The sequence below is a fragment of the Colletotrichum godetiae genome (genome assembly GCF_030913485.1).
Source record: "Colletotrichum godetiae strain CBS 193.32 chromosome Unknown BDP55scaffold_11, whole genome shotgun sequence".
NCBI classification, from domain to species: domain Eukaryota; kingdom Fungi; phylum Ascomycota; class Sordariomycetes; order Glomerellales; family Glomerellaceae; genus Colletotrichum; species Colletotrichum godetiae.
The window spans coordinates 879,053-905,952 of NW_026851259.1; the positions used below are offsets into that span (position 1 = coordinate 879,053).

The 26,900-nt window shown below is 52.8% G+C and overlaps 11 protein-coding genes across 11 annotated transcripts; 6 read left to right on the forward strand and 5 right to left on the reverse strand.

The window, feature by feature from the left end:
• The first annotated feature begins 2,115 nt into the window (after positions 1 to 2,115).
• Positions 2,116 to 3,151, forward strand: BDP55DRAFT_656662 (uncharacterized protein). The gene has a single exon (XM_060574383.1). The coding sequence runs from the start codon at positions 2,497 to 2,499 to the stop codon at positions 2,869 to 2,871; it is 375 nt and encodes a 124-aa protein (XP_060432349.1). The 5' UTR covers positions 2,116 to 2,496; the 3' UTR covers positions 2,872 to 3,151.
• An 86-nt stretch (positions 3,152 to 3,237) lies between these two features.
• On the reverse strand, positions 3,238 to 4,998 carry BDP55DRAFT_547493 (EF-hand superfamily Ca2+-modulated protein; the record flags this gene model as incomplete). The annotated part of the gene is made up of 1 exon (XM_060568745.1): positions 3,238 to 4,998. The coding sequence occupies one exon, from the start codon at positions 4,996 to 4,998 to the stop codon at positions 3,238 to 3,240; it is 1,761 nt and encodes a 586-aa protein (XP_060432350.1).
• Positions 4,999 to 5,367: 369 nt separating this feature from the next.
• BDP55DRAFT_547712 (pfs domain-containing protein) lies at positions 5,368 to 7,716 on the reverse strand (the record flags this gene model as incomplete). The annotated part of the gene is made up of 4 exons (XM_060568772.1): positions 5,368 to 6,665; positions 6,768 to 6,948; positions 6,996 to 7,313; positions 7,366 to 7,716. Coding segments are annotated over 4 exons (2,148 nt in total), but the record flags the coding sequence as incomplete, so codon positions are not given.
• A 589-nt stretch (positions 7,717 to 8,305) lies between these two features.
• BDP55DRAFT_692289 (uncharacterized protein) lies at positions 8,306 to 9,419 on the reverse strand (the record flags this gene model as incomplete). The annotated part of the gene is made up of 2 exons (XM_060577095.1): positions 8,306 to 9,319; positions 9,399 to 9,419. 2 exons carry the CDS (start codon positions 9,417 to 9,419, stop codon positions 8,306 to 8,308), a joined length of 1,035 nt encoding a protein of 344 aa, XP_060432352.1.
• A 1,652-nt stretch (positions 9,420 to 11,071) lies between these two features.
• On the forward strand, positions 11,072 to 13,452 carry BDP55DRAFT_547723 (pfs domain-containing protein; the record flags this gene model as incomplete). The annotated part of the gene is made up of 5 exons (XM_060568773.1): positions 11,072 to 11,452; positions 11,503 to 11,823; positions 11,877 to 12,051; positions 12,109 to 12,135; positions 12,182 to 13,452. Coding segments are annotated over 5 exons (2,175 nt in total), but the record flags the coding sequence as incomplete, so codon positions are not given.
• An 885-nt stretch (positions 13,453 to 14,337) lies between these two features.
• On the forward strand, positions 14,338 to 14,634 carry BDP55DRAFT_547545 (uncharacterized protein; the record flags this gene model as incomplete). Its single annotated transcript, XM_060568749.1, has 1 exon — positions 14,338 to 14,634. A coding segment is annotated over one exon (297 nt), but the record flags the coding sequence as incomplete, so codon positions are not given.
• An 81-nt stretch (positions 14,635 to 14,715) lies between these two features.
• Positions 14,716 to 15,474, forward strand: BDP55DRAFT_692290 (ankyrin repeat-containing protein; the record flags this gene model as incomplete). The annotated part of the gene is made up of 2 exons (XM_060577096.1): positions 14,716 to 15,329; positions 15,450 to 15,474. The coding sequence occupies 2 exons, from the start codon at positions 14,716 to 14,718 to the stop codon at positions 15,472 to 15,474; spliced, it is 639 nt and encodes a 212-aa protein (XP_060432355.1).
• Positions 15,475 to 16,446: 972 nt separating this feature from the next.
• BDP55DRAFT_523960 (uncharacterized protein) lies at positions 16,447 to 16,890 on the reverse strand (the record flags this gene model as incomplete). The annotated part of the gene is made up of 1 exon (XM_060567792.1): positions 16,447 to 16,890. A coding segment is annotated over one exon (444 nt), but the record flags the coding sequence as incomplete, so codon positions are not given.
• Positions 16,891 to 18,470: 1,580 nt separating this feature from the next.
• BDP55DRAFT_629748 (uncharacterized protein) lies at positions 18,471 to 19,142 on the forward strand (the record flags this gene model as incomplete). The annotated part of the gene is made up of 3 exons (XM_060572059.1): positions 18,471 to 18,614; positions 18,789 to 18,886; positions 18,941 to 19,142. The coding sequence occupies 3 exons, from the start codon at positions 18,471 to 18,473 to the stop codon at positions 19,140 to 19,142; spliced, it is 444 nt and encodes a 147-aa protein (XP_060432357.1).
• Positions 19,143 to 21,887: 2,745 nt separating this feature from the next.
• Positions 21,888 to 23,362, reverse strand: BDP55DRAFT_52177 (uncharacterized protein). Its single transcript, XM_060567775.1, has 3 exons — positions 23,289 to 23,362; positions 23,137 to 23,205; positions 21,888 to 23,087 (listed from the first exon to the last, which is right to left on the reverse strand). The coding sequence occupies exons 2-3, from the start codon at positions 23,152 to 23,154 to the stop codon at positions 22,137 to 22,139; spliced, it is 969 nt and encodes a 322-aa protein (XP_060432358.1). The 5' UTR covers positions 23,155 to 23,205; positions 23,289 to 23,362; the 3' UTR covers positions 21,888 to 22,136.
• A 589-nt stretch (positions 23,363 to 23,951) lies between these two features.
• Positions 23,952 to 26,072, forward strand: BDP55DRAFT_547379 (peptidase C14; the record flags this gene model as incomplete). Its single annotated transcript, XM_060568735.1, has 2 exons — positions 23,952 to 24,881; positions 25,014 to 26,072. Coding segments are annotated over 2 exons (1,989 nt in total), but the record flags the coding sequence as incomplete, so codon positions are not given.
• Positions 26,073 to 26,900: the final 828 nt, after the last annotated feature.

The window sequence follows — 26,900 nt, forward strand, 5'->3', positions numbered from 1 at the left end:
CGGGAATGGCCGATCCCTTCGTTGTGAAAATCCACAGCGTTTGCCTTGATCTTCACTGAGACTTTCTTGTTCCTGTCCGCATGCCAAGGTTGTGCCCATATCAAAAATTCCAAGGCCCGGAACCGACAAGACGGCACCATCGGCACCAAGAAATGCTACTGTGTAGAATGCTGATCCCCGTTTTCTATCAAGCCACTAATCTCAGCCACGCTGGATGTTTTGTCTAAGCCACGAATCCTCAAGACTTCACTACATCGCGAGCTTCACTTTTATTAAAAAGGTTTAATCTACCATATCAGTTGACGCCTTGGTGGACCCATATTCTAGACGTATGAATTTCAAATCCACAAGTAGCGGATCCCGAGCGGCCGACTGTTGCTAGAGCGGGTTCATGAGAATGGAGCACGTTGTATGCCCAAATCCAAAGTCCTTCGAACGTGGCGACCACAGCGGACGAGCATTTCAACATAACCAATCACTCATAAATGCGCTGAAATCTCCTTGCTCTCGCCTCGAAAAGCCTCAAACGTGTCCCGAGTGAATGGTTCATGCCCACGGTTTGGGGGGAAAAGGAGGTTTGCGGTTCCTGCTAGCTAACGCATTGTGGACAAGTCTCAGCCGTCCCAAGACGTTAGCGTCGACAGACGAAAGCTGAGACGGCAGATGAAGTTCCTTTCTCTCTCTCTGGAAGGGGTACGGAGTACAAGCTGGACTTTGTCGACGATCTCGATGGAAAATGGTAGTCGGTTCCCACTTCGGATTTTGCCGGAGACGGCTTTTCCATTCCCTGGGCCTGAGAGGCTGGCACCGCTGGCTAGTTTGCCCCCCGATCCTCTTCGATTAAGTTTCTGGTCATGAATCTCAGCTGTTTGGGCCCGTTTTCTGTACTTTTTTTCGTGTCATTTCTGACTCGGCCGAGTGTTGCAATGAATTCTATGCGCGAAGCTCGAACGCTTGAGATTTAACACCCAGATTTAGCCCATTGACTTCGTCGGACGCATAGGTATCACATCCGGGCTTTGTCCAATTCCCTAGCAGGGAGCGGGTACTCTGAGAAAGAAACGAAACTGCTCAGACTTGGGTTTCTTTATAGCCAAGATAATTCATGGCAAAGGTACCCAGTTGATATTGACTACATAACAGTAGAAGCCAACGTAAGGAGTAGACTCCGGGCAACCTACACAGGCCCACTACGAGATAGTCTTACCTCATCTTCTACCAACTTCTGGGCCCTTGTACGGATAGGAGGTTCCCCCTGTCGAGTCTTGACGGGTAATGCTCAGCCGTAGCGGCCCTGGACTTGATCCTGTCTTTGAGCGTATGTATGTATGTATGATCCCTCCTCTCGTGCCAGCCAAGAACTGGTTTCCTGGAAACTAGGACAGATGATCTAGCTATTGTAGTTTGATGACGACAAAAGTAAAGGCCTGCAAGTATGACTAGATGGGTTTCCCGTGTTCAATGCGCCACGGCGATCCAGCCTATCACCTCCATGTCATCCCCTGAAAGCCAGGACATCAGGGACAACATATCCAGCAAAACGCGATGCCGTATTGGCAAATACAGCAAAAAAACATACAACACCAGGTATTCGCTGGTCGTCACCGACCCAACTACTAATCCGGCCCTCACTGGTATCTTCTAGATGGAGCGCATACCGCTTTTGTCGTGATGGTTTTGACAACCTGAACTGGAGGTCGTCGCTCCTCGTTACGGACGAGACGGAAGATAGAAAACCCGATTCCTTCCGTCTTAGACGGTGGGCGATCGATCGTGAGCGCCAGGCTGCCATTGAGTTCGCAAAACACACCCCAGGGGTATCGTTATACTGTCTCAAAGTTCCCTGCAGCTGCAGATCAGGTCCAGTCCCTTCAAATTAAAAACGTCTGGCGAAGCGCAGGCGTGATGCCCAAGCGCTCAGGCCTTCAAACATTGCAGCTGACCTTGCAGCAAGGTTCTGAAAACCACCTCTTATCGGCCTTGCTTCCCCGATTGGAGAGGAGCCAGGCCCAGGCCGCAGGAAGGCAAGGGCTGTATGACCAATCGAGGGCTGCTGTATGAATCCAGTGGCTAATAATTGGTCGAGGAAATTAGTGGTACATCCTTCACGACAAGTCCAACCGGCACCACGTAGTGACCCTTCATTGCGACCTGGATATCACCACTGGAGTCCCGTTCCAAGCTTGACTCCCGACATTCGGTCATCCATGGCTAGTCCACAAGGTCGAAAGAGGCATCGCTCCGACGAGCACTCGCAACAAGATGGCTTCATCAGCGGCCGAAAGAGGCCGTGTACCGACAAGCCTTTTCGAGACGGCCGTCGGGTCAAGAGACCTGGGCCGGCGTCCAAGGATCTCAAGTCCTGACAGTATCCGTATGAGTTTTGGGATCAGATTGTCGAAGATCCCGGTCACCCGAAACGCTCAAAAGAACACCACAGGCGCACTCGCAGTCGCTGTTCCCACCTTCCCCCCAGACACGCTCACACGAGACGCCATGCCCACGATCGCTAGCGACTTAGCTCTGTTTGCACAGCACATTGGCCCCGATTTGCAAGACCTTCGAGGATACACTGATAGTATAACCACTCTCTCATCCGCCGCCGCCGCCATGAGCTGCCCCTCGCGAAGTCGAGCGACGGGGTCCACCAATCCCACAACTCTGCAAGCAGCTTCAAGTATGACTACAGGCAAAAAGTTGACAACCTCCTTTAACCGTGGCTTCGAACAGCATCTGACCGACCATGCTGTCCATCCGATATCGAGATCACGGAAGCCAGAATTGACAGACGCGAGAGCGGGCCCCGTAGTCCCGAAGCGGTCACGCTTGCCGCCCAACTTCTCCGACGGCGCGTTCGAGACTTTCCAATAAAGCGGCCCTCAGACCAAGGGCAAGGAAAATTCGGGCAAAACGTCCTCCCAATGCTTTCAATCCCTCCACTCTTTGCTACGACTCGTTTGACCGATCCTCACCCGCATGCCTTCACTGAGCTTGCACATTCCTTGCTCCACCACATCAATGCGCCAACGCAAAGATGCGGACCCCGTAGAGTAGTCCCCAGTAGCTCTTAGATCGAGAATAAAGGCTGAAGATCAGGTATAAATGCAGAAACCTCGTAGGCAAGCTCCAAGGCAAGTCGGGAGCCCAGAAAATGTCTTGTCCCATGTACCAAACAATGATCTGGTCGCCTCGCCGATTGAGAAGCAGTCCTATAACTTCTTCGCCATCCTTCCAATTTCATGTTGCAGCCTTTACAACCCCGTTGGTGATGGGAATCTTGTCGCCTCGCCGGTCGAGAAGCAGTGTCATGATTTCCTCGCCGTACCACTCGTTCCCTGCTGCGGCCCTTACCACTTCCTCTGTGATGGTGATCTGGTCGCCTCGCTGGTCGAGAAGTAGTGTCATGATTTCTTTGTTGAACCTTCTGGCGATAATAGATACTATCTCCTCGGTGATAGTGATCTGATCGCCTCGCCGGTCGAGAAGCAGTGTCATGATTTCCTCGCCGTACCACTCGTTCCCTGCTGCGGCCCTTACCACTTCCTCTGTGATGGTGATCTGGTCGCCTCGCTGGTCGAGAAGTAGTGTCATGATTTCTTTGTTGAACCTTCTGGCGATAATAGATACTATCTCCTCGGTGATAGTGATCTGATCGCCTCGCCGGTCGAGAAGCAGTGTCATGATTTCCTCGCCGTACCACTCGTTCCCTGCTGCGGCCCTTACCACTTCCTCTGTGATGGTGATCTGGTCGCCTCGCTGGTCGAGAAGCAGTGTCATGATTTCCTCGCCGTACCACTCGTTCCCTGCTGCGGCCCTTACCACTTCCTCTGTGATGGTGATCTGGTCGCCTCGCTGGTCGAGAAGTAGTGTCATGATTTCTTTGTTGAACCTTCTGGCGATAGTAGATACTATCTCCTCTGTGATAGTGATCTGGTCGCCTCGCCGGTCGAGAAGTAGTGCCATAATCTCCTTGCCGATCGATCCGTTTTCTGCTGCAGCCTTTACCACTTCCTCTGTGATGGTGATCTGGTCGCCTCGCCGGTCGAGAAGTAGTGCCATGACTTCCTTGCCGTTCTCTTCGTTTCCTGCTGCAGCCTTTACCACTTCCTCGGTGACAGTGATCTGGTCGCCTCGCCGGTCGAGAAGCAGTGTCATGATTTTTTTGCCGCTCCGACGGTTTTCTGCTGCAGCTATTACCACTTCCTCTGTGACAGTGATCTGGTCGCCTCGCCGGTCGAGAAGTAGTGTCATGACTTCCTTGCCATTCCGACTATTTCCTGCTGCAGCCTCTACCACTTCCTCGGTGATGGTGATCTGGTCGCCTCGCTGGTCGAGAAGTAGTGTCATGATTTCTTTGTTGAACCTTCTGGCGATAATAGATACTATCTCCTCTGTGATAGTGATCTGGTCGCCTCGCTGGTCGAGAAGTAGTGTCATGATTTCCTTGCCGTACCACTCGTTCCCTGCTGCGGCCTTAAGCACTTCCTCTGTGATGGTGATCTGGTCGCCTCGCCGGCCGAGAAGTAGTGTCATGACTTCCTTGCCATTCCGACGGTTTTCTGCTGCAGCTATTACCACTTCCTCGGTGATGATGATCTGGTCGCCTCGCCGGTCGAGAAGTAGTGTCATGACTTCCTTGCCATTCCGACTATTTCCTGCTGCAGCCTCTACCACTTCCTCGGTGATGGTGATCTGGTCGCCTCGCTGGTCGAGAAGTAGTGTCATGATTTCTTTGTTGAACCTTCTGGCGATAATAGATACTATCTCCTCGGTGATAGTGATCTGATCGCCTCGCCGGTCGAGAAGCAGTGTCATGATTTCCTCGCCGTACCACTCGTTCCCTGCTGCGGCCTTTACCACTTCCTCGGTGATGGTGATCTGGTCGCCTCGCCGATCGAGAAGTAATGTCATGATTTCCTTGCCGTTCCAATAGTTTCTTGCTGCGGCCACTATAACTTGCGGTGATACTTTCCCTTCAAAATCTAGAAGCAAAGGCATAACCCCTAGATACCTTGATTCAGCAGCTTCCTCCATTGGCGTCTTATTGTTGGCATCCTTATGATCAACCAGTTCGGTTATCTTGTCTGCGTCGAAACCTCCTTTATCTGACTGAAAGACATATTCCGCTAGAGCTGGAATCCCCCACTTTGCAGCAACGTGCAGAACCGAAGTTTGTGCTGTAATCTGTTCGTAGCGGAAACGTGCAGAATATCCTCTAAGCCAGTTTTGAAGATAGCTGGCCCTAATTTCGAAGAAGCCTGCTTGTGAGTCTTTGACACCAAATTCTGACTTTGCCATGCGTCCATGATTTGGCCATTGTTCAATTGCATAGTTGTAAAGGGGACTATTCGCATCGTTACCATCATGAAACTCTTTGATGAGATCCACGCAGCGGTAAGCAAGATCGGCGTGTGCCTTTAGCTCGTCGATGAAACGGCCGGCTTCGGGCCCTGTCAGAAAGTCTTTTACTGACTGATGTAGTAAAAGTACCTTTTCTTCCTGAATGACCACTATAAGCCGACAGGAATCAATTTGATCTCGGGTGAACTGAATCCGGGTCTGCTCGTCGTCCTCGTCCAAGTGAAGTTCGCAAGCTTCAGAGAGCTCTAATACACTCAGTGGCCGTACACAAACTGCAACACAGTTCAGGATACGCTGAAGTCCGTCGGCTCCAGCGTTGTGTTCTAGAGCTGTGTCGAGAAGCCTCTTGTAAAGATAAGTAAGCCCTCTAGGTATACTTTCCAGCACTCGGACAGCATCCTTTGAAGGGACATCCTCAAGCTCCTTACAGGCTAAGCCAACCCAGAGGAAAGTACCGTCAGCTTTCTCTGTCAAAATATTGCTGACTTGTGTTCGGACTTTATCAGTGTAGTATTTGGTTGTGGCCAGGTCTGTTGTTCTTTCCTTGATGCATCGTCCAATGTCTTGCTTTACCTCGGGGTAGGAAGCTAAGTCCTTGTTGGCAAATCCTCCCATATATTGGCGTATCTCGGGATACGGCCGACTGGTAACCAGGATAAAGACATTGGGCGGCACATGCTGGCTCTGAAACGTTTCTTTGAGCTGTTGCAACAGGGTGACTTGAGATTCCCGATCGCATTCGTCCAGCGCATCGATAACGCAGTATTTTGCGCCGGTGTGTTTGTCCGCCGCCACATTCATAAATATGGTCCAAAGAGCGTCGAATGAGGTGAACAACGCCATTCCACGCTCGTTATACTTTGGTGAAACATAGTCAAGAAGCTGTGGGTGCTGCTGAACGAGTTGGAGGAGAAGCCCCCTAACGACTGACATGGCCGTTCTTCGCGTATCGAATCCAGAGTCGCAGAAAAAGTATGCTAACGTTTTCCGATCCGTAGTAGCAAATACTTTCGACAGCTCCTCAGTAAGGAAGATAGCTGTAGTAGATTTCCCTGTTCCCGGGTACCCATGTAGCCAAAGAACCTGGGTCGAGGGGCCCTCCGAGCGGCCTATCCGATCGGAACCAAGCCAGGTGGTAAGCTCTTCGGTGCCGAGGATCCACTCGCAGGAGCCTGAAGCGCGATCTCCCTTCTTGCGTTTCAGCGCCTTTCTGTCGTCTAGCGGGTCGGTCAAGAATAGGTCACGTAGACAGGCACCGGCGTCGGGCTTCTGCTTCAGTGCGTCTTGGCAACCTGTCAGTTGTGCTCGGTGATCACAGGTGAGGGTGGGGGTTTACAAGAATTGTCAGTAATAACATCCCTTGCTAGGAAATGATTAGAAGAAAGCATAAGGCGAGGAGCGGGAACACTCACGATCTTGCCGACGCGTGACGACGTCGTTCGCGTTGGCGCACATCTCGACGATCACCCCTGACACGCTCAAGAATCCGCGGTCTGTGGGACCACGGTACTTATTGATCTTCAAGTGATCCGCTTGAAGGGCGTATCTGTCGAGGCCTGGGATGCAAGCAGACGCCTCTTCCACGATCTAAAGATGTGAGATTAGGCTCTTGAGGTTAGCCGGGCATTGCATACCATTCCTCTTGCCACCCCGCTCAGTCCAAACCTGCGCCCATAGTCCGTTTCGAAGAGTTCGAAGAAACAGGAGACGGGCGTTGACAGGGTGTTTCGAAGCCGGCAGAAGCGATGCAGTCTATCCTGCAGCTCAGGTCCGTCGAAGCCGAGTTCTTTGGTGATCCCGCGGTGCGAGCCTGCCGATCCCATCAGCTGCGCGAGAGAATCGAGGAAGGGTTGCCACTTTGTGCCCCGAAGAGGTGAGCCTAACAGCACAACGCCTGCCGTTGCCTCCGACAAGTACCTATACTCTACCCTGTCGCTAGCATATAGAAGGGCCTCAATATCGCAGTCAGCTAGGCACGTGGCACGGACGATCATATAGGCTCACATGGACGATGACATTTCCACCTAGGCTATGGCCGACGAGGACAATTGGGCGCTTGGAGGTGCCGCGGCGGAAGGAGTGCAAAGCGTGTATGAACTCCTCGCCGCAGAGCTGAAGGCGCGTTTTCGGGGCGTCCACATGCCACCGCGACTCGTAATTATACACCATGATCCGCGACTTGGGTATCTTGGCGGGCAGCATGTCGGGGTCTTGAAGCCAGTCGACGCGCTCTCCGCCACCCTTCCAAGTCCAGGACCAGTCGACATTTGAACCGAGGCCGTGCACGGCGATGATGCTGCCTTGGTTAGTTTGGCGATCCCAAGCTGTATTCAAACACTTACTCCACCTCAGCATCGTCATTCGTAGAGTCGGTCAGTCTAGGGTAGAGAACGTCAAGGGGCGGTCGAACACGGTTCTGTGCGGCGTTAGTATGGTGCTACGGAGCGATCGGGTCGACTGACCTCCTCTGCCTCTGGCGGCAATCTAGCAGTGGAGCGTTTCTGTACAGCTTTGGGTTGTAGTCGCGTGGTTGAGGATTGCCTGGTCTTCATCGACATCCACAAGTACACGCCAGCAGCGATGAAAACCAGAAAGAGGAATACACCAGATTGCATCCCATTCGTTCGTTGGATCACTACAGCTGGCGTCGCCATTGGAACTTACGTTCGCGAAGCGTCGCGCCAAGTCTTCGGCAATGGGTGCGCGATGAAAGCTTTGGCGGAATGCTTCCCAGTATTCAGCATGCGACGGGTGGAGAAGTTGATGAGGTAGGCTAGGCAGACGAGAGGGCAATGCGTACGGGGACTTCGAGGCTGCTGAACAAGCTGTGAGTTGACCAGATCACGGGGACAGATTGGCTGACGTGAGGCGGCATTAGCGCGACGGACTGGATGTTGCCTAACGCTGTCATACTGCGGCGCGATGATACCCCGCCCCCCAACTTTTACCGACCTTCGATTCGTTCGAACCTCCTCCTGCTGTAACGCAGTGTGGCAATCCAATTCCCAATGAACATGTAGCAGAACGTGACTATAACTAAAGCTGCAGCGGCCAGAGGCCCCAAGATGGCGAAGATGGTAAAGCCGTACGAGGCCGACTGGAAGGCTCCGTTGTCTTGGAGAGCTTCCGTGGCGAGACCGACCTGCATCGCCGTCAGGACGACAGCGATATAGACGGTCGAGCTGGCCAGCAGCGCAAAGTTGTCGTGGAAGAATGAGCCGTACTGGTTCCAGCGAGACATATAGCCGCGGAACGGGGTCTTCCAAAAGAAGTAGATCTTGTTGAGCCGGCTGAGGCGGAGCTCCCCATAGTAAAAGCGGGGGTCGATCCAGGGGTAGACGAACGAAGTGCCTAGGAACTCCCGCACGGCCGTCCGCCACGCCAACCACTGTACCTCTTCGGGAATAAGGTGCATCTCTTTGGCGATGTGAAAGTCGCTCTCGTGCGCTATGAGGGCCGCATACGAGAAGAGGAAGCCGAGCGCGCGTTCCCGCCGACCACCGCAGCTGCACGGGTCTGCGTTGGAGACGGGCACCCTATGACACTGGAGGACTTTCGCCCAGAAGTGCGGCTCAAGGAGGAAGCGTGACAGCGGCTTGACGAAGATGCGATCGGCCGTCCACACGAGGTGCAGGTCCAGCTTCTCAGTGATTACGATCTCGCGGTTGAGCAGGCGCTGCTGATGGAGCGGACGCGGCGGCATGGGCCGACCCGCGATCCATAGCCAGTTGTGGATATCGGCTAGCCGACGGAGATCGGTCTCCTCATCAACCCAGTCATGAATGGCAGTTAGTCGCAACTGATCGAACTTGACATTGGCAGAATCGAGAACGGAAGAACAAGCGGGCGCCGCCAAATCATCATCCTTCGTCCGCCGAGAGGCAGGCAAAAGGGAAGCGAGGTCGTTTTCAATTAGCCCCGACGCTTTACTTTCTTGCGAACCAGTACTTCCTAGAAGCTTCTGGGTCAAGGGAGGCGACTATCGAGTTCGATTACCATGCTTACGTTCCCGGTCAAAGACGGAACAGAGTGCCTACCTGGTCTGGATGCGATGCCATCGCTGTCAGATTTGGGAAGAACGTGCTGCCCTGTGGCCGGATGGAACAAGCATTACAAGGCTCCCTTCATGAGCCGTTCAGCACGACAAGAATACGCTGATCCTCATGCGCAGCTAATGCCAAAAGTGCGTCGCCAGGCCTCAAAATACACCTACCAGTACTTTACTGGTCGTTTTCTCAAAGGGTCATCTTGCAACCTTGAACATGAAATCTTCGGACTACTCGTGGTCCTGAGGAGCCTCAGGTTAATTGCTGACGCAAAAGTGTATGCAGCCTGAATGGCTGATCATCGTGCCAACAGCCTGAAGGCCTTGCCAACCACCGTCAGCCATTCCAATTGAGCGTCGGCGTTGGAGTCTCACAGCCGTGAGTGGAAAACGGCCAGGCAATTTGGCGGGGCCGCAAGTGAGCTAGCACGAATTAACACAATATCAGCCACGTGTCCACGATGATGCGCAAAGTACGTTTGCCAAAGGCTTCAGGCAAGTCTCTACCCCGCTTTTGCCAACGCACATCGTCTCTCCCGTTTCCACAGGTCATCCGACTGCCGTAATTCTCACGGATGGCATTCTAGCTCCAATAACTCATCAAGGATCAGTCGGAGTATATTGCCTTTCGGGATGTCGACGATATGCCTCAGCAGCAGATCGCTGACGCTATAACAACTCCGACGCAGGAGACCTTCACGAAACGACTACATTCCGCCTCGAGGGTAAAGGTAGTCTTCAACAGGCGAACCAACGCCCGTAGCGTACAGTGTCAATAAGAGCGTTATTTCGATTTCAACCTCAAGCCACAGCACAAGGAAGCGCGCTAGACCCTCCTATAGCCCGCCCTCCGAATCAAGACCGACGTAGTCAGCAAAAAGACAAAGACGACACAACGGCATTCGACCACTGGCTGGTCAACAAAGCTGCTAAGGGAAGTCAAGAGCAAGTGCAAGAGAAGATAAGTTGAAAGGACAGACACGATCACCTTACTAGGTAGGGTGTCTTAAGACCATGGAATGCTGCTTATTTAAATACGTCTCTCTTAACCTTATCTGGTAGATAGAGTACTCACTACCCGTGCACCCCATCGACCTCCCACACCAGAGAGGGTCACATAGCTCACTTGTGGTGCCATCGCGACGTGGGATATTGGGATGATGTAGCGCTTTGAACGAGGCAAAAGTAATCCCGTGTTCTCACGGGCTGTCTTTTACAGTAGCACAGTTAGGTACTTATGTTGATGCACACATCTGGGCTTGCTGGTGTACCGGGGGTATTTCCGAGGTGAGATCGCCGCGGCACTGCCGAGGGCAAGCCACCGGCAGGTGATGCAGGCTGCGAGCAAGACATCGCATTTGATTTGCTACCTGTCAATCCAGATGGCCGCTGACGCAGGCTCATAGACGTTGGGCTCTGGGCACACATCTCATCACGTTTCCAACTACATCGCAGTCAACCCATCCTACAGCGTCGTACAGGATCGCTGCCCAAATCAATCACGTTCATTGCATATCCAGCACGATCATCTAGTCGCCATCAGCCGTCTACTACCCGAACCGCAAGCACTTAGCCGTCGTTCAACGCCATGGTAAGGTGGCCCCTTCTCTTGAGTTCTCTCCCGCTGACGCACGCTGCATATCCCGCATAGCCGCCCGGCCCTGGATGCGGTGTACGAGGGTGCCGAACCCGAAGTCGAGTAGGTTCCCAGGTGTCGGGTCCGAACGCACTAACCTCCGTAGCATCGTCGCCGTGCACGGTCTTGGTGCCAACGTCGACTGGTCCTGGACGTGGAAGGACCCGAAATCCCCGGGCCGCCATGTGAAATGGCTCCAAGACCCCAACATGCTCCCGACTGTAGTTCCCCGCTCGCGCATTCTCCTCTACAGTTACGACTCGAGGTGGCACGCCGACGCGCCAAAGATACGCCTGTCGCTGTGTGGAGAGGAGCTCATTCGCAGCATCCGCGACTTCCGGGACGGAACCACGGCAAGCCGACCGGTTGTCTTCGTCGGCCACAGCCTGGGCGGCAACGTAATCCAACATGTGAGTGACCGGAGATGTCTTCAGAGCGGCGGACGAGGCTGACAGCCCAGGCGCTCCTGTACGCCAATTCGGACGACGCCTTCAGGCACATCGTTACCTTGACAGTCGGCGTCGTCTTCCTCGGTTCTCCTCTCCGCGGATCCGAGTTCCAGTCTCTGGCCGAGATTGTGACTTGGTTTTCGCGCTTTACTGGCTCCCACGACGGCATCGTCCGCAACCTGGCATACGACGATGAAAACCTGATGGACACGCTGCACCAATTTTGTCGGATGCGGAACACTCTGTCTATCGCGACATCCTGCTTCTTCGAGATATACGATACCGATTACTTGAAGAAGATGCTCCGTATGGGAGGGCCTGGTCGAGGAAGAGTGTGTTTGTCCCATCTGCCTTGCCCCAGCCGATGGATGTTGACACGTCGAAGGTAGTTGATGAGGCGTCGGCGTGTATTCCCGGTCTACAAAGGATCCCGCTCGCGGCGAATCATTCCGAGTTGAACAAGTACTCCGGCCCGGACGACCGCTCTTTTCAGAGTGTTTCCGCGGAGTTGCGCAGGCTCTGTGCAGACGCCCTGGCCGTCGTTCAGCGTCGGACAAAACGTGAGTGATCAAATCGAAGACCGCTCGGTCGACATTCTGGAGCTGACACCCCCGCAGCGAAACCAATCGTTACCGATCGAGACCGTAAGGCCCCCCTTCGCCGTTCCTGTGCTGTGCTCATAACCTGCAGACGCCTTGAAAGAGAAGCCCGAAGCGAGAGAATGTCTCCGAGATCTCTTCCTCACCGATCCATACGAGGACATGATGGCGTTGAAGCGGAAGAAAGGCGAACGCGCCAAAGGCACCTGTGCCTGGATCCTCGGAACCGACGAGCTGACCGCCTGGCTTGCCAACACGCCGGAGTCGACATTAGCTTCGACGGATGTCCTCTGGCTCCATGGAAACCCGGGGACGGGCAAGTCGACCATGTCCATGTTCCTTGCCGAGGCCCTATCGGAGACCTTCTCCAGGACTCCGAACAAAACGCTCGCGTACTTCTTTTGCGACTCGGGCTATGACACGCGCAGAACGGCCACGGCAGTCGTCCGCGGGCTCCTCCTGCAGCTAGTGCAGCAGCACCCGCGGCTGATTGAATACATCCTCCCCAAGTATGAGGAGCGCGGAGCCCGAGCCTTTGGTTCGTTCGATGGGGTTTGGGCAATGTTCATGAAGGCATGTGCGGATACAGCTACCGGCCGCAAGTACTGCGTAGTTGACGCCTTAGACGAGTGCACGCAGGACGAGCAGGTCACACTGCTGAAGCAAATTAAGGAGACCTTCGAGCGAGATCGATCAGGCGGCAAGCTGAATGTCAGCCTCCTTATTACCAGCAGGCCATACTTGGAGATTAGAGAGCACCTGCAGGCATTCCTGAACAAAAACCTGGCATCGTTCGAAGAATCTGGACGAGATATTTCCAGGTTTATCAACGAGAAGGTAGCTGACCTCAAAGAGATGAAGCACTACACTGCTACGGTAGCTGCCAATGTTGCGCGGGTGCTTCATGAAAAGGCTGGCGGCATCTTCCTCTGGGTCGGTTTAGCCTGTCAGGAGCTGGAGAAGGTCGCTTCAAGAAATGCCGTCACACGCCTTGAGAAGATCCCCGAAGGACTTCAATGGCTCTACCAAGAACTTCTCGATACGGCACTCCAACAAGACGAAGACCCGGAAACGATCAAACGACTGCTCGGCATCGTTATGGTAGCACGGCGTCCCATGAGTACACGGGAGCTGGCCTCTGCCTGCGACCTCTACCAGAACGAAGGCGAAGAGGAGCGCATCCAGTTCACAGCCGAGGTACTCGCTGCCTGTCGATTGATAATCGTGGTTCGGGACGAGAAGGTCCTGCTACTTCACCAATCCGTCAGAGATTTCCTAGTCACCGGCGCAGGACGAAACATCTCCATCTCCGAGCTGAAGGCACACAATGCGCTAGCGAGCCGCTGCGTTGGCTGTCTTATTGCGGAGTCCATGCACCCAAAGGGTGGAGGAGAGGTAAAAGATAGAAGCGATCTTGCTTCATACGCGACGGAATTTTGGCCGGAGCACGCTCACATGGCTAAGGGTGAGTTCCGAATCGACGATGGGCAGGCTCGGTTTTTCGCCATCGTTTCAGGGGAGCGTAAGAGCTGGCTCAAATATTACTCTCAGAGGAAACCCTGGGAGCCTGTTTGGTTGTCGGTCTTCCATGTGGCTGCTCAATGGGGAATTCCATCGCTCATTGATCATGCGCTCTTGCCAGGGAAAGGTCTCGCGGAAGCGTCTGCACACGAGACGTCGTTCATCCCATATGTTGATTCAGCATATAGAGACTCGAAGCAGACGACGCCGCTTGAAGTGTGTTCTAGAAAAGGTCACGTTGAGGTGTTGAAGGCTATGCTAGACCGAGCGGATACTGATACGTCGGTAGACGTAGCAGTAGTAAAAGCTGCAGCCGGGAACACTTGGAAAGGCGAGCAAGTGATGAAACTGCTTCTCGACCAGCGAGGCGACCAGATCACCATTACTGAAGAGGTGGTGAAAGCTGCAGCCAGAAACCGTCGGAACGGCGAGCAAGTGATGAAACTGCTTCTCGACCAGCGAGGCGACCAGATCACCATTACTGAAGAGGTGGTGAAAGCTGCAGCCAGAAACCGTCGGAACGGCGAGCAAGTGATGAAACTGCTTCTCGACCGGCGAGGCGACCAGATCACCATTACTAAAGGGGTGGTGAAGGCTGCAGCAGGAAACGAAGTGGCTGGCGAGCAAGTGATGAAACTGCTTCTCGACCGGCGAGGCGACCAGATCACCATTACTGAAGAGGTGGTGAAAGCTGCAGCCAGAAACCGTCGGAACGGCGAGCAAGTGATGAAACTGCTTCTCGACCGGCGAGGCGACCAGATCACCATTACTAAAGGGGTGGTGAAGGCTGCAGCAGGAAACGAAGTGGCTGGCGAGCAAGTGATGAAACTGCTTCTCGACCGGCGAGGCGACCAGATCACCATTACTGAAGAGGTAGTCAAAGCTGCAGCAAGGAACAATTGGAAAGGCGAGCAAGTAATGAAACTACTTCTCGACCAGCGAGGCGACCAGATCACCATTACTGAAGAGGTGGTGAAGGCTACAGCAGGAAACGAAGAGGCTGGCGAGCAAGTGATGATACTATTTCTTGATCGGAAAGGTGACCAGATTAACATCACTGAGGAGATGGTACACACCATTGCTAGCAGCTTCTCTGACCAAGCAATGGCGCTACTTCTCGACCGGCGAGGCGACCAGATCACCATTACTGAAGAGGTGGTGAAGGCTGCAGCAGGAAACGAAGAGGCTGGCGAGCAAGTGATGAAACTACTTCTCGACCGGCGAGGCGACCAGATGATTATCAGCGAGGAGGTATTCGTTACTGCTGCTACTTGTGGTCAGGACCGGATTTTGGACTTCCTATCTCGAAAAACCGGTCACATCTCATTTGAGGATGAATGTCGTTGTATCGCACAGTTCTATAACGCAGCAAAAGCTGGAGATGTTCAGGTTATTGAACGGCTCTTACGGGAAAGCGTAAAGCCAGATACAAAAAACATCAGGGGGGTAACGCCTTTATGGATTGCAGCACGTTTTGGGCACAACACAGTCGTCGAGGCTCTGGTGCATAGGCCAGATGTGGATGTCAACTCGAGATCAGTTTGCAATAGATCGCCTCTTTTCTGGCCAGCTAGCCAGGGCGATGAGTCAGTTGTAACTACTCTGATCGGGGCTGGTGCTGATCCCGCCATCGAGGATTGCGATGGGAACACAGCGATCACTGCAGCAAGAAGGAATGGACATAATGGGATTGCCAAGATGCTCGAAAGATCCTCGCCGTGCCGATGGCCCCGCGAAACAGCCAGACGACGGACCGACTCAGCCTCGCCTAAACAGCGCAAGTTCAATGCAGATGAGCCCATACTCGCCGTGCCGGTGTAACAGCTCTGTTTAACCAGTCTGTCCGAACGGAGGGAAACTTGAGGACCGCCATCGCACCCGCGCTGAACAAACAATTCGAATCTGACCCGAAAGCATCCAAAGTAGTTTGCCCCTTAGGAGCCGTGATACTAGTCCCGCATACGCATGCACCTTGAGCATTCTCAAAGTAGTAGGCCGTGGTGTTTCCAGTCTCAACGAAGCCAGTCCCGAGCATTCAGGTTGCCTGATTGACCTCATCTACGGTAAGAAGCTTTGTCCGAAAGAGCCAGATCCCCACGCTAAGCATACAATTCGAAACAGACAAAACGAGGATAAATGTTCAGGTCATAATCTACTAAGTACATCGGCTCTTACAAGTCTACGAGAACCCTGGCGCTGACAGGAACAGCAACACCTGTTCTTTGGACGACGATTGCAGGCGGCGCCGGCCGCGCCGCCCTCACTATCATACCGAAATCATGGTTCTACCGTCGGTCGCATTGCTCAAAATCCTCTCGCCCTCGCCGTTGAGTGATCCTTCATTGGTAGGTCACTTAAATCGATTAGACTACTCAGCGATATGGTTAGATGGTTCGATGACTCGAGGTTTTGGAGGCCAGAAACGGCAGTTGTGTTTGCTGCAAAGCGCTCGATGATGACACTGAAGGGACTGCGAATCAGAGGGTTCTAGTCTAGAGCTTCCGCTTCGAGCCTTGAACAACACTCTAGGTCCCCTCGAGCTGTGGTCCACCATCTTATCCCAAGCAATAAGGCATGTTCACAAAACCATGAGCATTGGCAAGGATAAGATCTCTGTTAGGAGGGACCGCAATCATCACCTTCACTCCCTTATATAAATGCCAATTGACTCGATCGATCGCTTTCCTGGCTACAAGCGTAAGTCCAGGTCCAAAACGTTTGGATCTGGAGCATCTTCGGTCTTCGGCAGGCACGCAAAGTCGTCGACAGGCACAACAGACAGAATCGGGGGTGTCCATGTATGCCACAAAGTTTAACAGTTTCGTCAGGGCCTCTAGACTTTTGCACACTTTTGTCAGTGACCTGCCCACCAAAATGCCGAGACCAACCGGTGAGGATGGGTCGTCGGGCCGCTACGAGATCGTCCACTGTCGAAAGCGAAAGAGCGTACTTGTTGTCTACCAAGGTTCGATCTTCAAAGGTATTGTTTCGATCATGGGCTAGCTTGTTGACTTGAGATATAATGTGAATTGACTGGCTGAGACTCTCTTCTATCTTTTGGAGTCGGTCTAGTTGGGAGACGACGGGCTTAGGGAATCCTTCGTATAGAGATATTGCCTCTAATCGGCTGCTGATAATCGCGTCGCGTCTTCGTATATGGCCTGTAAGAGACTGAATAAACCGCCCAGCTTTACTCAGACTATTTTTGACGTGCTTGCGTGCTGATAGATGTCCGAAGAACTGGGTAGATTCTATAGACGTAGCTTCGTATTGTGCGAGCAGGGCGGATTATTGGGCGTATATTCTGACTATATCCTGGAGATGTTGGTAGGTCGCTGGTGGTGTCGGAGGTTATATCCTTGTCATCCTTAAGCACTCCGGGCGATATGGCGGGGATGCGACTGATGGAATTGAAGATAAGAGCGGCGCCTATGGATCGCGAGGTGGTTATATTTATATGTTGGTATTCGCTAGAGTCATGTTGATGGTGGACTCGTGCGCTGCTAGTTTCTTTGAAGTTGTTGATGTCTTTGTGGAGGTACTTCTGCGTAGTCCAGTCCTGAACGCTCGGGCGCGTTGCGTCGCCGGAACGTTTTGTGTATCGAGTGATACTTCTGTCATAGCATAATAACGTGGAGCAGCTGTTGAAGAGCTTCAAAGTCGAGACTTGGGTTGGTTGCAATCGTCTCCAAGAGTGCGCTTAGGACCCCGCTCAAATCACCAACTTTTGCTTCGAGTCCTCGAGCGTCTTTGGTCTGGCTTTTGTAGTCGCGGATGGCACCGTGGAGCGCCACACTGGCTTCGAGCACGGAAGCCACTGCTGTTCGGATCCGCCATAATGTGGTATCCTTGGCTGTGCAGACGGCTACTCTGCTCGTCGAAGTGGATGACGATTAAGGTACTGGTCGTTGCGCTAAACACTCTCCGGATGGTACTTGGAATGCATTTTAGAGTTTTCCCTCTCCATCTGCTGCGTTCGCCAGGGGGTCCGCACTTGATGTGTGAAGTGAAGGGCGGCGGCTAATGAGACACGCTCTTATCGATGTGGATGGCCCTGGCGGTTAAAGGCTGTCCTTAGACATTCAGGCTCACTGTTTGGTAGACGGCTGGCAGCTATGAATGTCCCCCTAAAAGCCTCGCCTCTTCTAGGCGAATCGTTCGGGGCGGTTGACGCCGTGATCCGGACTAAGCCTTGACTGACCGCAGATGCAAATCCCCTGTGGGCGATTGCATATCATCACCAAGTCATCCGAATACAGTAGCCATCTTAACACCGCTGGAATTAGCAGCCCCTTACACACGCGCTTACGCATACAGGTGCGATGTCGCCTATCGACATCAAGCTGAACGCCTCGGCATCCGCACGCACTACTAGCTGGAAGCTACTGCCCATAAATTTCATTGCAAAACATACAGCCATCGAAAGTGGAGATGACTGAGACCTGAACGACGGAGCTGGCTTATCGGTCCTGGTAAGGTAGGTGAACTGAGGCAAACTGTTTCGGCTTTTGAAGTCTAGATCATTTTTGAGTGTAAAGTCCAGGCTACCGGGCATAGCACTTAGAAGCATAAGAATCATTGCGACGAGAGGTCGCGCTAACAATTACACAATGCCAAGCAAAATGCTTGCGCTTGAAGCTGAGCCAGCCTGACGAGCTGGCGCAGACCCACGCCTTGGACTTTGACTTGGGATTCGTCGCTGCCCCGGGGTTAAAGCTGGGAGTAGCCGTGCACAGCCGCGATCTCTGATTGGCTCCTGCATCCCGCAAGCCCGTCTCAGGTGTACCACGGAACGCCGACTCCGCTGCTCTTAGCAGACTGGACACCTGTCCATCCTACGTTACAAGTTCCTCGATGGAATGGCAGAAGCTATCGGCCTGGCATCGGGGGTGCTAAGCTTTGCGTTGCTCGCTTCTAAGTCCAGCATCGCCCTGTACAACACAGTTCAGGGCATCCGGACCCAACCCAAGCGTGTGCGGGATCTCGCCGACGAGCTCAGAGCCGTGAGTGAAGTGCTGCACTTGCTTACCGACACTATCGACGTCGCGCCCGGTAACGAACTATCTGCGCTTGACACGCCTTTGCGACGAGGCGACGAGGCGTGCAAGGAGTTCGAGCAAGAGCTCCTGCGATGCTCTTCGCGGTCTAGCGGCGATCGCGCTAGCACCCGTGATTAGGCCAAGCTGCAGTATATGGGCGATGGCATCGACGAGTTTACACAGCTTCTCGCGGGCTACAAGTCCACTATTGAAATAGCCCTCGCTGATGCGCAACTGTAAGTTTCGTGCCCCATACAGAATTGAATCACCTGACCGTGTGTCTCGAACAGGCGCCGATCCGTAACGACCGCCGAGAATCTCGAAAACTATCAAACAATGATTAAAACGACAACCGATGATCTCGAGGCTCGTCTCGAGAACATTGACGCTAAGCTTGACGCTATAATCGAGCACACTGGGTGGAGACGATGCGGATACACAAGAGCTACACTGAATCCGCGCAGAAAGAGAAAGCACACAGAAATGTCTTGAACTCAGCGCGCAGTTGGCGAACCGCATCAGTAGAGTTCTACAACAACTTCTGCAGGCTATGACGCTCATACTCACGAGAACCTCTATCCTGAACACGTCACCAACGAGGGCCTCTAAGCTTGCAGGGAACGTTTGGCCCAGACCGTCGCGGATGTAGAAAAACATATGCAACAGTTGATGGACCGGCTCATCGTGAGGTCGTCGACGCAGATGAGCTTGGAGCATGACGTGGCGCAACTCATTAGACTGCGTGAGTGGACGACTGCCCGCCAGTGTCTCGAGATCTGTTCCCAAGCTGAAAGCCACGTGAAGGAGAACATTAGTATTATTGATAATTGTGCGACCTGGGATAATACCGTTCCGTTTCTGTGTCGACGACTGGGAAAACGATAAATGGCAAGAATCGAGGTTACGGATCAACGACTCGATAGGTAGGCCGCCACCTCAGCGATGCCTCGTTCCAGCATTACCCGAATCAGCCTGCAGGCGACTGGAACCGGGAGCGTATCCTCGCACGACGATGTGTCTCCTACTTCAGACATTCGGCTCGAGCTTAAGTCGAGCGTTCACTTTAGGCACCGTCATAGGCGCGGAGTTAAACTGTCAGAAATACGGTTAACACGAAGTCCTGACTCTGTCAACTTTGGATGGCAAATCGGCCATCGCGCGATGAAGTGCGCAGTGTTAGGGTCCAATTTCGAGAATCCAAGGAAATACGCATGGTATGAGAAAGATATAATTGTGGAACACTTCATGATCATTATTCACATATACCACTTTGTCAGTCACCTGGCCAGCATCGGTTCCTTTCCTGCATCAAGACACATCTCCCAAGGCAAGTTCGGCATTCCAGCGTAGACGTCAAGTGTTCGTCGTCAATCCCGATTAGCATCGGCGGGCGCATAGCTACACGACGTAGCTAACTCATCAGTTAGCGAGCTTACTCCGATGCTGGACAGTGCTCTCCATCCAAATATTGTCTCGTTGAATGTCCTTTTCCAAATCCTTCTATGGCAGTCCACGTCGATAACGGCATTATCACGCTCACTCCACGCATTTATGCTATTTCATTTAATGCCTCCAAGCGATGACTGATTAACCTTTAAACCAGCTCAGGCCGTCAATGGTCTCGTCACTGTCCTATGCTAGACAACGCGGACATTTCCTGGGCAACGATGAGCACCAGGCCTGTTGTAGCTCGTTCCAGCAATCTACAGAGCTCCAAAACGTCCTCCCAATCATCGTCATGGCCTTTACTCAGAATGAGCGGCTGTAAGGACTGTTGAATATCCACCATTTCTAGATAAAGTCTACAAGCCACCGGTGGCATCGTCGTTTGGTCAGCCAACTGGGCTTCGTTAAAGTCTAATGATGCGGCTTCAGGCGAAGAGATAGCGGTGTGATATCCATTTTTGTCGTCTTCAACAAGCAAAGTCTTGTTCAAGCTGAAATGAGCATCGAGGTCCTCAGGCGCCTCTCTTGAGCCGTTTATATGAAAGCGCGAACTGGACGATTCCAGAGCTGTTGAACTCGCGGTCAAAATTAGCCTTTGTCGTCCTACGAAATGGTGTACTCACGACACGCAAGGCCTTGCTTTTCGACCATAGTGTCTCTGGCTAAAAGGTGACTAGGTCGGAGAGTGAGGGGAGGATCGGCGGGGAATCTGATCGAGAGTGGATATAGTGTACCAACTTTGATGACTAAGATGCGACCAAGTAAAACCAGTGTCACGCAACGGCAAAAGGGAAAAGTGTCCAAAGCAGCAACCGAACTTTTGGAAATCGGAGCCCTGAACGGTCGATTGGATAGCCTTTTGCTCGTCGCGAAGCCTACAGCGACTTGGGCACCATGGCAACTCCATGGCCACAGGAGCAACTGAGGCTAGCGCACCATCGGGTCAAGTTTATCGACACCGCAAACGGACACCCATTGAACCCCAAGCCGTGTGAGCCACGCTCATCGCAGTTCCCCTCCCTGCTTGTCAAAATGCAGCAAACTACTCTAAATCGTACATCTCCACCAAGCCATCGAAAGCTAACGAACGGAAACAAAACAGCCAGCGAGAATATCACCCGCGACACTAGAGCCATCAAGGTTGATACCATCCAGCGGAGCACGGTCGGACTAAAGGAGAATCCCTATGCCAAGTGTGCAGCTAACGCGGCCGCCAAGGAGGATTGGAAAGCCAGGGAGTTGGCGGTCAAGATTGCGGAAGATATCAAAACCTGCCGTACTTCTGATTCACCAGCAACGCGCTGCTCAGCCGCACTAAGGCTGTGGGCGAAAGGACACGTGAACCCTCGTTCCCTCAACGTCTACAACTCCAATGATCATGATGGAAATCTCATGTTTTACGCCCACCACGTCACCGCTATGGCGACCGGGGGAGGCCGCTTAAGGCCCCACATGGCGTCCGATGTCGATAAGAGCTTTACTTCAATTTCACCTCAAGCTACCACTCGCAACACCCGCCTTCGTCGCAATGCGGACTCGTGAGCAGCCAAGAGGCTTACTGGTAAAATCACTTGGGGCTGATTGCAGCGTCTAATGGCGTATGTCAAGTGGGCTAGGGCCTAAGGTCGGGCTGTTTGCATGGCAACAACGGAATAGCGGCAAGAAAGAAAAGAAAAGATGGACCCTTGACCGGCCTCACTTCTACCATGATTACGACAGACGGCGTCCAATCAACCGTTGGTTTTCTGCTTCTATGGCCAATTATCTATGTAATGCGGCTTATGCCCCAGCATCGTGCAGGTAGCAAAAAGCACATATGCGTCGTGCCACAGTGATAGTGATGCATACCTGCGAATGGAGGGCAGCCTTTCACGAGGACGGTATTCCCATTTCGGTCTAGGTACAGCGACGTGACGCATAAGCAAGCCTCATGGATCCAGACTATTGTACAAGACTTTCTTATTACCGCGTCACCTAGCGAGCCGTATTGAACCCTCGCCAGTTGAGGCCATCCAGCCGCTGATAATGTCGAGGCCAGGTTTACCGACCCTGGATTCGCTTTAACCTCTCCCTGCTGTAGTGTCGTGTGGCAACCCAATTGCCAATGAACAGGTAGCAGAATACCACAACGACTAGAACGGCAGCGGCCAGCGGCCCTGCTATGGAGAATACGGTGAAGCCGTACGAGGCCGACTGGAATGCTTCATTGCCCTGGAGAGCCTCCGTGGCAAGACCGACCTGCATCGCCGTCAGGACGACAGCGATATAGACGGTCGAGCTGGCTAGTAGCGCAAAGTTGTCGTGAAAGAACGAGCCGTACTGGTTCCAGCGAGACGTGTAGCCGCAGAGCGGTTTCTGCCAGAAGAAGTATATTTTGTTAAGCCGGCTGAGGCGGAGCTCCCCATAGTGGAAACGTGGGTCGATGCGGGAGTAGATGGAAGGACCGTCCAACAGCTGTCCAACTGCTACCCTCCACGCCGGCCACTCAACCTCTTTGGGAATGAGGTGCATGTCCTTGGCAAGATGAAAGTCGCTCTCATGCATTATGAGCGCTGCATACGAGAAGAGAAATCCTAGAGCACGCTCGTGTACTATGCTCGTGAGAGGCACCTCGTGAGAACATAGGTATCTTTCCCAAAAGCTCTGCTCAAGGAGATAGCGTGGCAGAGGCTTGATGAAGATGCGTCCGTTCGTCCACACGAGATGCATATCCAGCTTCTCCGTGATTATAACCTCTCGGTTAAGGAGGCGCTGGTAGTGAAGCGAACGTGGTGGCATGGGCCGGCCCACGATCCATAGCCAGTCGTGGATATCTTTTAGTCGGTTGACATTAAGCTCCTCGTTCACCCATTCCAGAATTTCAGTCGGCTGGTGGTTCGCGGCGAGGCATTCTAGATCGTCATCCTCCGTCCGTCTTGACGCTGGGAGGAGCGATGGGAGGTCGGTGTCTGGGCTGCCGTCTGTGAGGAGCCGTCTCGTGAAGGGAGCGCACTATAGACGCCATTAGCATATACAAATCCAAGCGACCAGCACAACTTACTCGACTTGTTTGTGCCATTTACTCGACGTTGGCCTGTTCAATGGGAACTCGACATCGGACCACCTTGTACTGCAAGCCGTTGTTATATACTCCATAGACGTACTTTTAAGCCTCGCCGCAGATCGGTGTTGTAAAGCTGCTGCATCACATACTCGCAAGTGGGCTCAGAGACCTAAGACAATTCATGCTGGCCCCAAATCTCGATATCGCACTCTGATAAAGCGAGTTGATGAATGGCGATTATGGGCCTCGGCGCTGATGCAGGTTGGACGCAGCGGCATAAGCTCGAGACTATGAGATTGATGCGGGGGCACCGCATTCGTCAGGCCTTCTAACACCCCCCCTCTTGCTGATGATCGGGCGGAGCAGCGTTCGGCCAAGGCCCTCGAAGGTGATGACTGGTGGGCTTCAGCAAGGGGCTGGCCGTACCCATGCATGGGTGTTCGAAATCAAAGCCTGTAGTCTTCGCATACAAACAACTTCCAGCCGTTGTGAATCGCCTAGGCGCCTGTATCACACTGCATTGAATAGTGACTTTCTGCCTGAATCATGTCCTACTGACATTGACAACCCGATCAGCGCGAGACACTGCCTTTGTTCAGATGTTCCTACTTTTTTGCCGCCCCATGGCGCAGCTCGCTGTTCATGTTTTCCATTTCATATCTTCGCCCCTTAGTGAATAGGCATTTACCCCCGTACTTTCATCACCTACCATCATTGGGAACGCAGTACTCTAGCCTCATAGCTGATGCGACCCGCCCAGCTTGCGAACTATCGATCCCCTCAATATCCAGACGGGTTACTCGGTGGAAGCGATGACACTAAATCGCGAATCTGACCCCTATGATTCCGTGGTAATAGTGTCAGCTGGTTTGATCCTTCTCTTCCTTCTCCTGGCTGGAGTTGCAAGCGCCGTATTCCTCGGGCCTTATGGGCCCGCGTATGCTCCTCTTCCCCCTCCTCCTTCTCCCACAACGACGACAACGACATTGCCGGCGGAAACCAATACGCAACAGCGCGGCGTACAGCTGCGCCAGGTCAACCTACCTGCCGACGGAAATGGCGAACCAGAGGGAGGCATCGACATTATTGCCGTACACGGCCTCGATACCAGGTCGCCGGATACCTGGGAGTTCAAGATGAAGGACGGGCACAATGTAAACTGGCTACAGGACAAAAACATGCTACCGGCGGAAGTCTCCAACGCTCGTATCTTCACTTGTGACTGGCCGGCTGAGTTATTTGAGACGCTAGACGCAGAAGAAGACACACTTCAAGAATTTGCTCTACGGCTACTTGCCGGTATCCAAGCACGACCATCCGCAACAAACAACCAGCGTAGTTACAAGGACCGACCAATTCTGTTTGTCGCTTCATGTCTCGGGGGCATTATCCTAGCGAAGGCCCTCGTCATGGCTAAGAATGAGTACCTACCAGTTCGAAACGCAACGCGCGGGATCCTATTCCTCGCTACGCCCTTCCGAGGCACATCATTCGAGAATGTGGCTAGATGGGCAGAGCCAGGCCTAAGGACCTGGGCTTCGATTCGAGGCCGTCGCGTGACCAGCCTACTAGATTGGGCGAAGTCATCAACATTCGACCTCCTCGTCAATGAATTCACTCAGCTCTGTGACAACAAGAACGGCGAGGGCTACAAGGTGCTTACTTTCTACGAGACGGGCTATACAAACCTCCCGGCCAAGATCCCTCTGCTGTCCTATTTACTGCCACCTTCAAAGAAACAGGTAGGATATCTATAGCACATATCTCCAAGCGTACTTGCTAACAGCTGTTAGTTAGTTAGCAAGAGTTCGGCAGTTCTTGACTGCGTCCCAAATCCACTTCCACTAAGACGAACCCATGTTCTCATGAATAAGTTCCGCGGCCCTAAAGCCGACGACCCGGATTACCACCTGGTCGTGGACAAAATCCTAGCCTTCCTTGAAGACATCCGCAAGGGGACATCGCTCGAGCAAGCAGATACATGGATATGCGAGAAGCACTATAACAAGGAGAGACTAAAGATCGAACGACTTTCCGGCGATCCTTTGCCGATGGACCAATGCTATATCAACCTAGCACTAATAGAGACGCTACAAGAGAACAATTTGAAGCAGAAGTCTGAAGACCAGTCACTGCAGCCCTCACCATTCTCCCTTACTTCTCGACTAATGGTCGAAACACCACACAAGGATTCTGAGATAGAGCTACGAAAGCTCTTTGAGCCGCGCAGGCAACCCGACGGCCAGATGAAAGAGGCGAGACGAATACTGATTCGAGGTCGTGCCGGCATCGGGAAAACTACTTTATGCAAGAAGATCGTACACGACTTTGTTGAGAAAGGGATGTGGCAATATCGATTTGCTAGAGTACTTTGGGTGCCGCTACGAAATCTCAAAACGTGGCATGGTCCAAAGTACGGTACGACGGAGATGCTTCGTCATATCTATCTACAGCAACGTCCAGACGACGAGTCTCTTGCCCGCGCCTTACAACAGCATATGGAGGATTCCATGTCCCGCGGCAACCTTTTCATCCTCGACGGTCTTGATGAAATCTCGGAGCTTTTAGACGAGCAACACAACCCCGACATGTTTAGGTTCCTTGTAGAACTGCTGAATAGGACGAACGTTATCATTACGACCCGACCGCACATTTCGCTTCCGCATGATTTGCAGAAGCCCGACCTCGAGCTCGAGACAATCGGCTTCCGCTCCGACCAGGTAGAAGCTTATCTCAAAGCAGTTTCGACGCCGATCATGTACCGAAATATCCAATCATTCCTCCAGAAAAGCCCGCTAATGCGAAGCCTCGTGCGGATCCCAATTCAGTTGGACGCACTCTGTATTGTTTGGGACGAGACTTTAGATATCGACAGATTGAAAACGATGACCCAAGTCTATCAAGCTATTGTTGAGCGGCTTTGGAGGAAGGATATCAAAAGATTGAAGGAATCGCAGCCACATGTCAAAGCCATGTCGTCACGAGAGATTGAACACCATGTCATGGAAGAGATCCAACTACTCGAGTCCCTTGCTTTTAGCGGTATGTGCAGTAATCTAATTGAGTTTCAGTCAGTACACCGCGACGCTGTATGCGACTTTATTCGACCTGCGCAAACTAGCTTGCCGGTCTACGAGACTCTGGGGCGACTCTCATTCCTACGGACGTCAGATGGCGCAGCAGACCCAGCTACCCGAAGCCATCATTTTCTACACCTGACATTCCAAGAGTACTTTGCTGCTAAATATTTTGTGCGAATGTGGACGAACAAACAGATGCTCCGATACTTTAATTTAAATAGCCGAAAGAAAGTCCATTGTGAAGTCTCACCTGAAGGGTTTCTCGGAGAAAACAAGTACACTGGACGGTACGACATTATGTGGCGTTTTGTTACCGGGCTCCTGAGTGAGGAGGGCGAAGGCGAGATTAGCGGCCTCTTCGAGGAAATCGAGAAAGAGCCGATCGACCTTCTGGGACCTACCCAGCAACGGCTCGTCATGCACTGCTTGAGCGAGGCACTCGGCTTACCAACTGGGCTTCGAGATGAGATTCAAGAGAGACTATCGCAATGGGTACTGTTTGAGAGGGACTTCACAGGATCATCTACACTCACAACAGAATCAGAGGTTCCTGATCAGGTATTAAACCGTGTCTTGGGTGCTTCTGGAGACAAAGTCATCTTCTTGAAGACTTTGGGGCATTCTCAGAGGCACTTATCAGACACAACCACGGCCGCGCTTGTCAAACTCTTCACGGAAAAG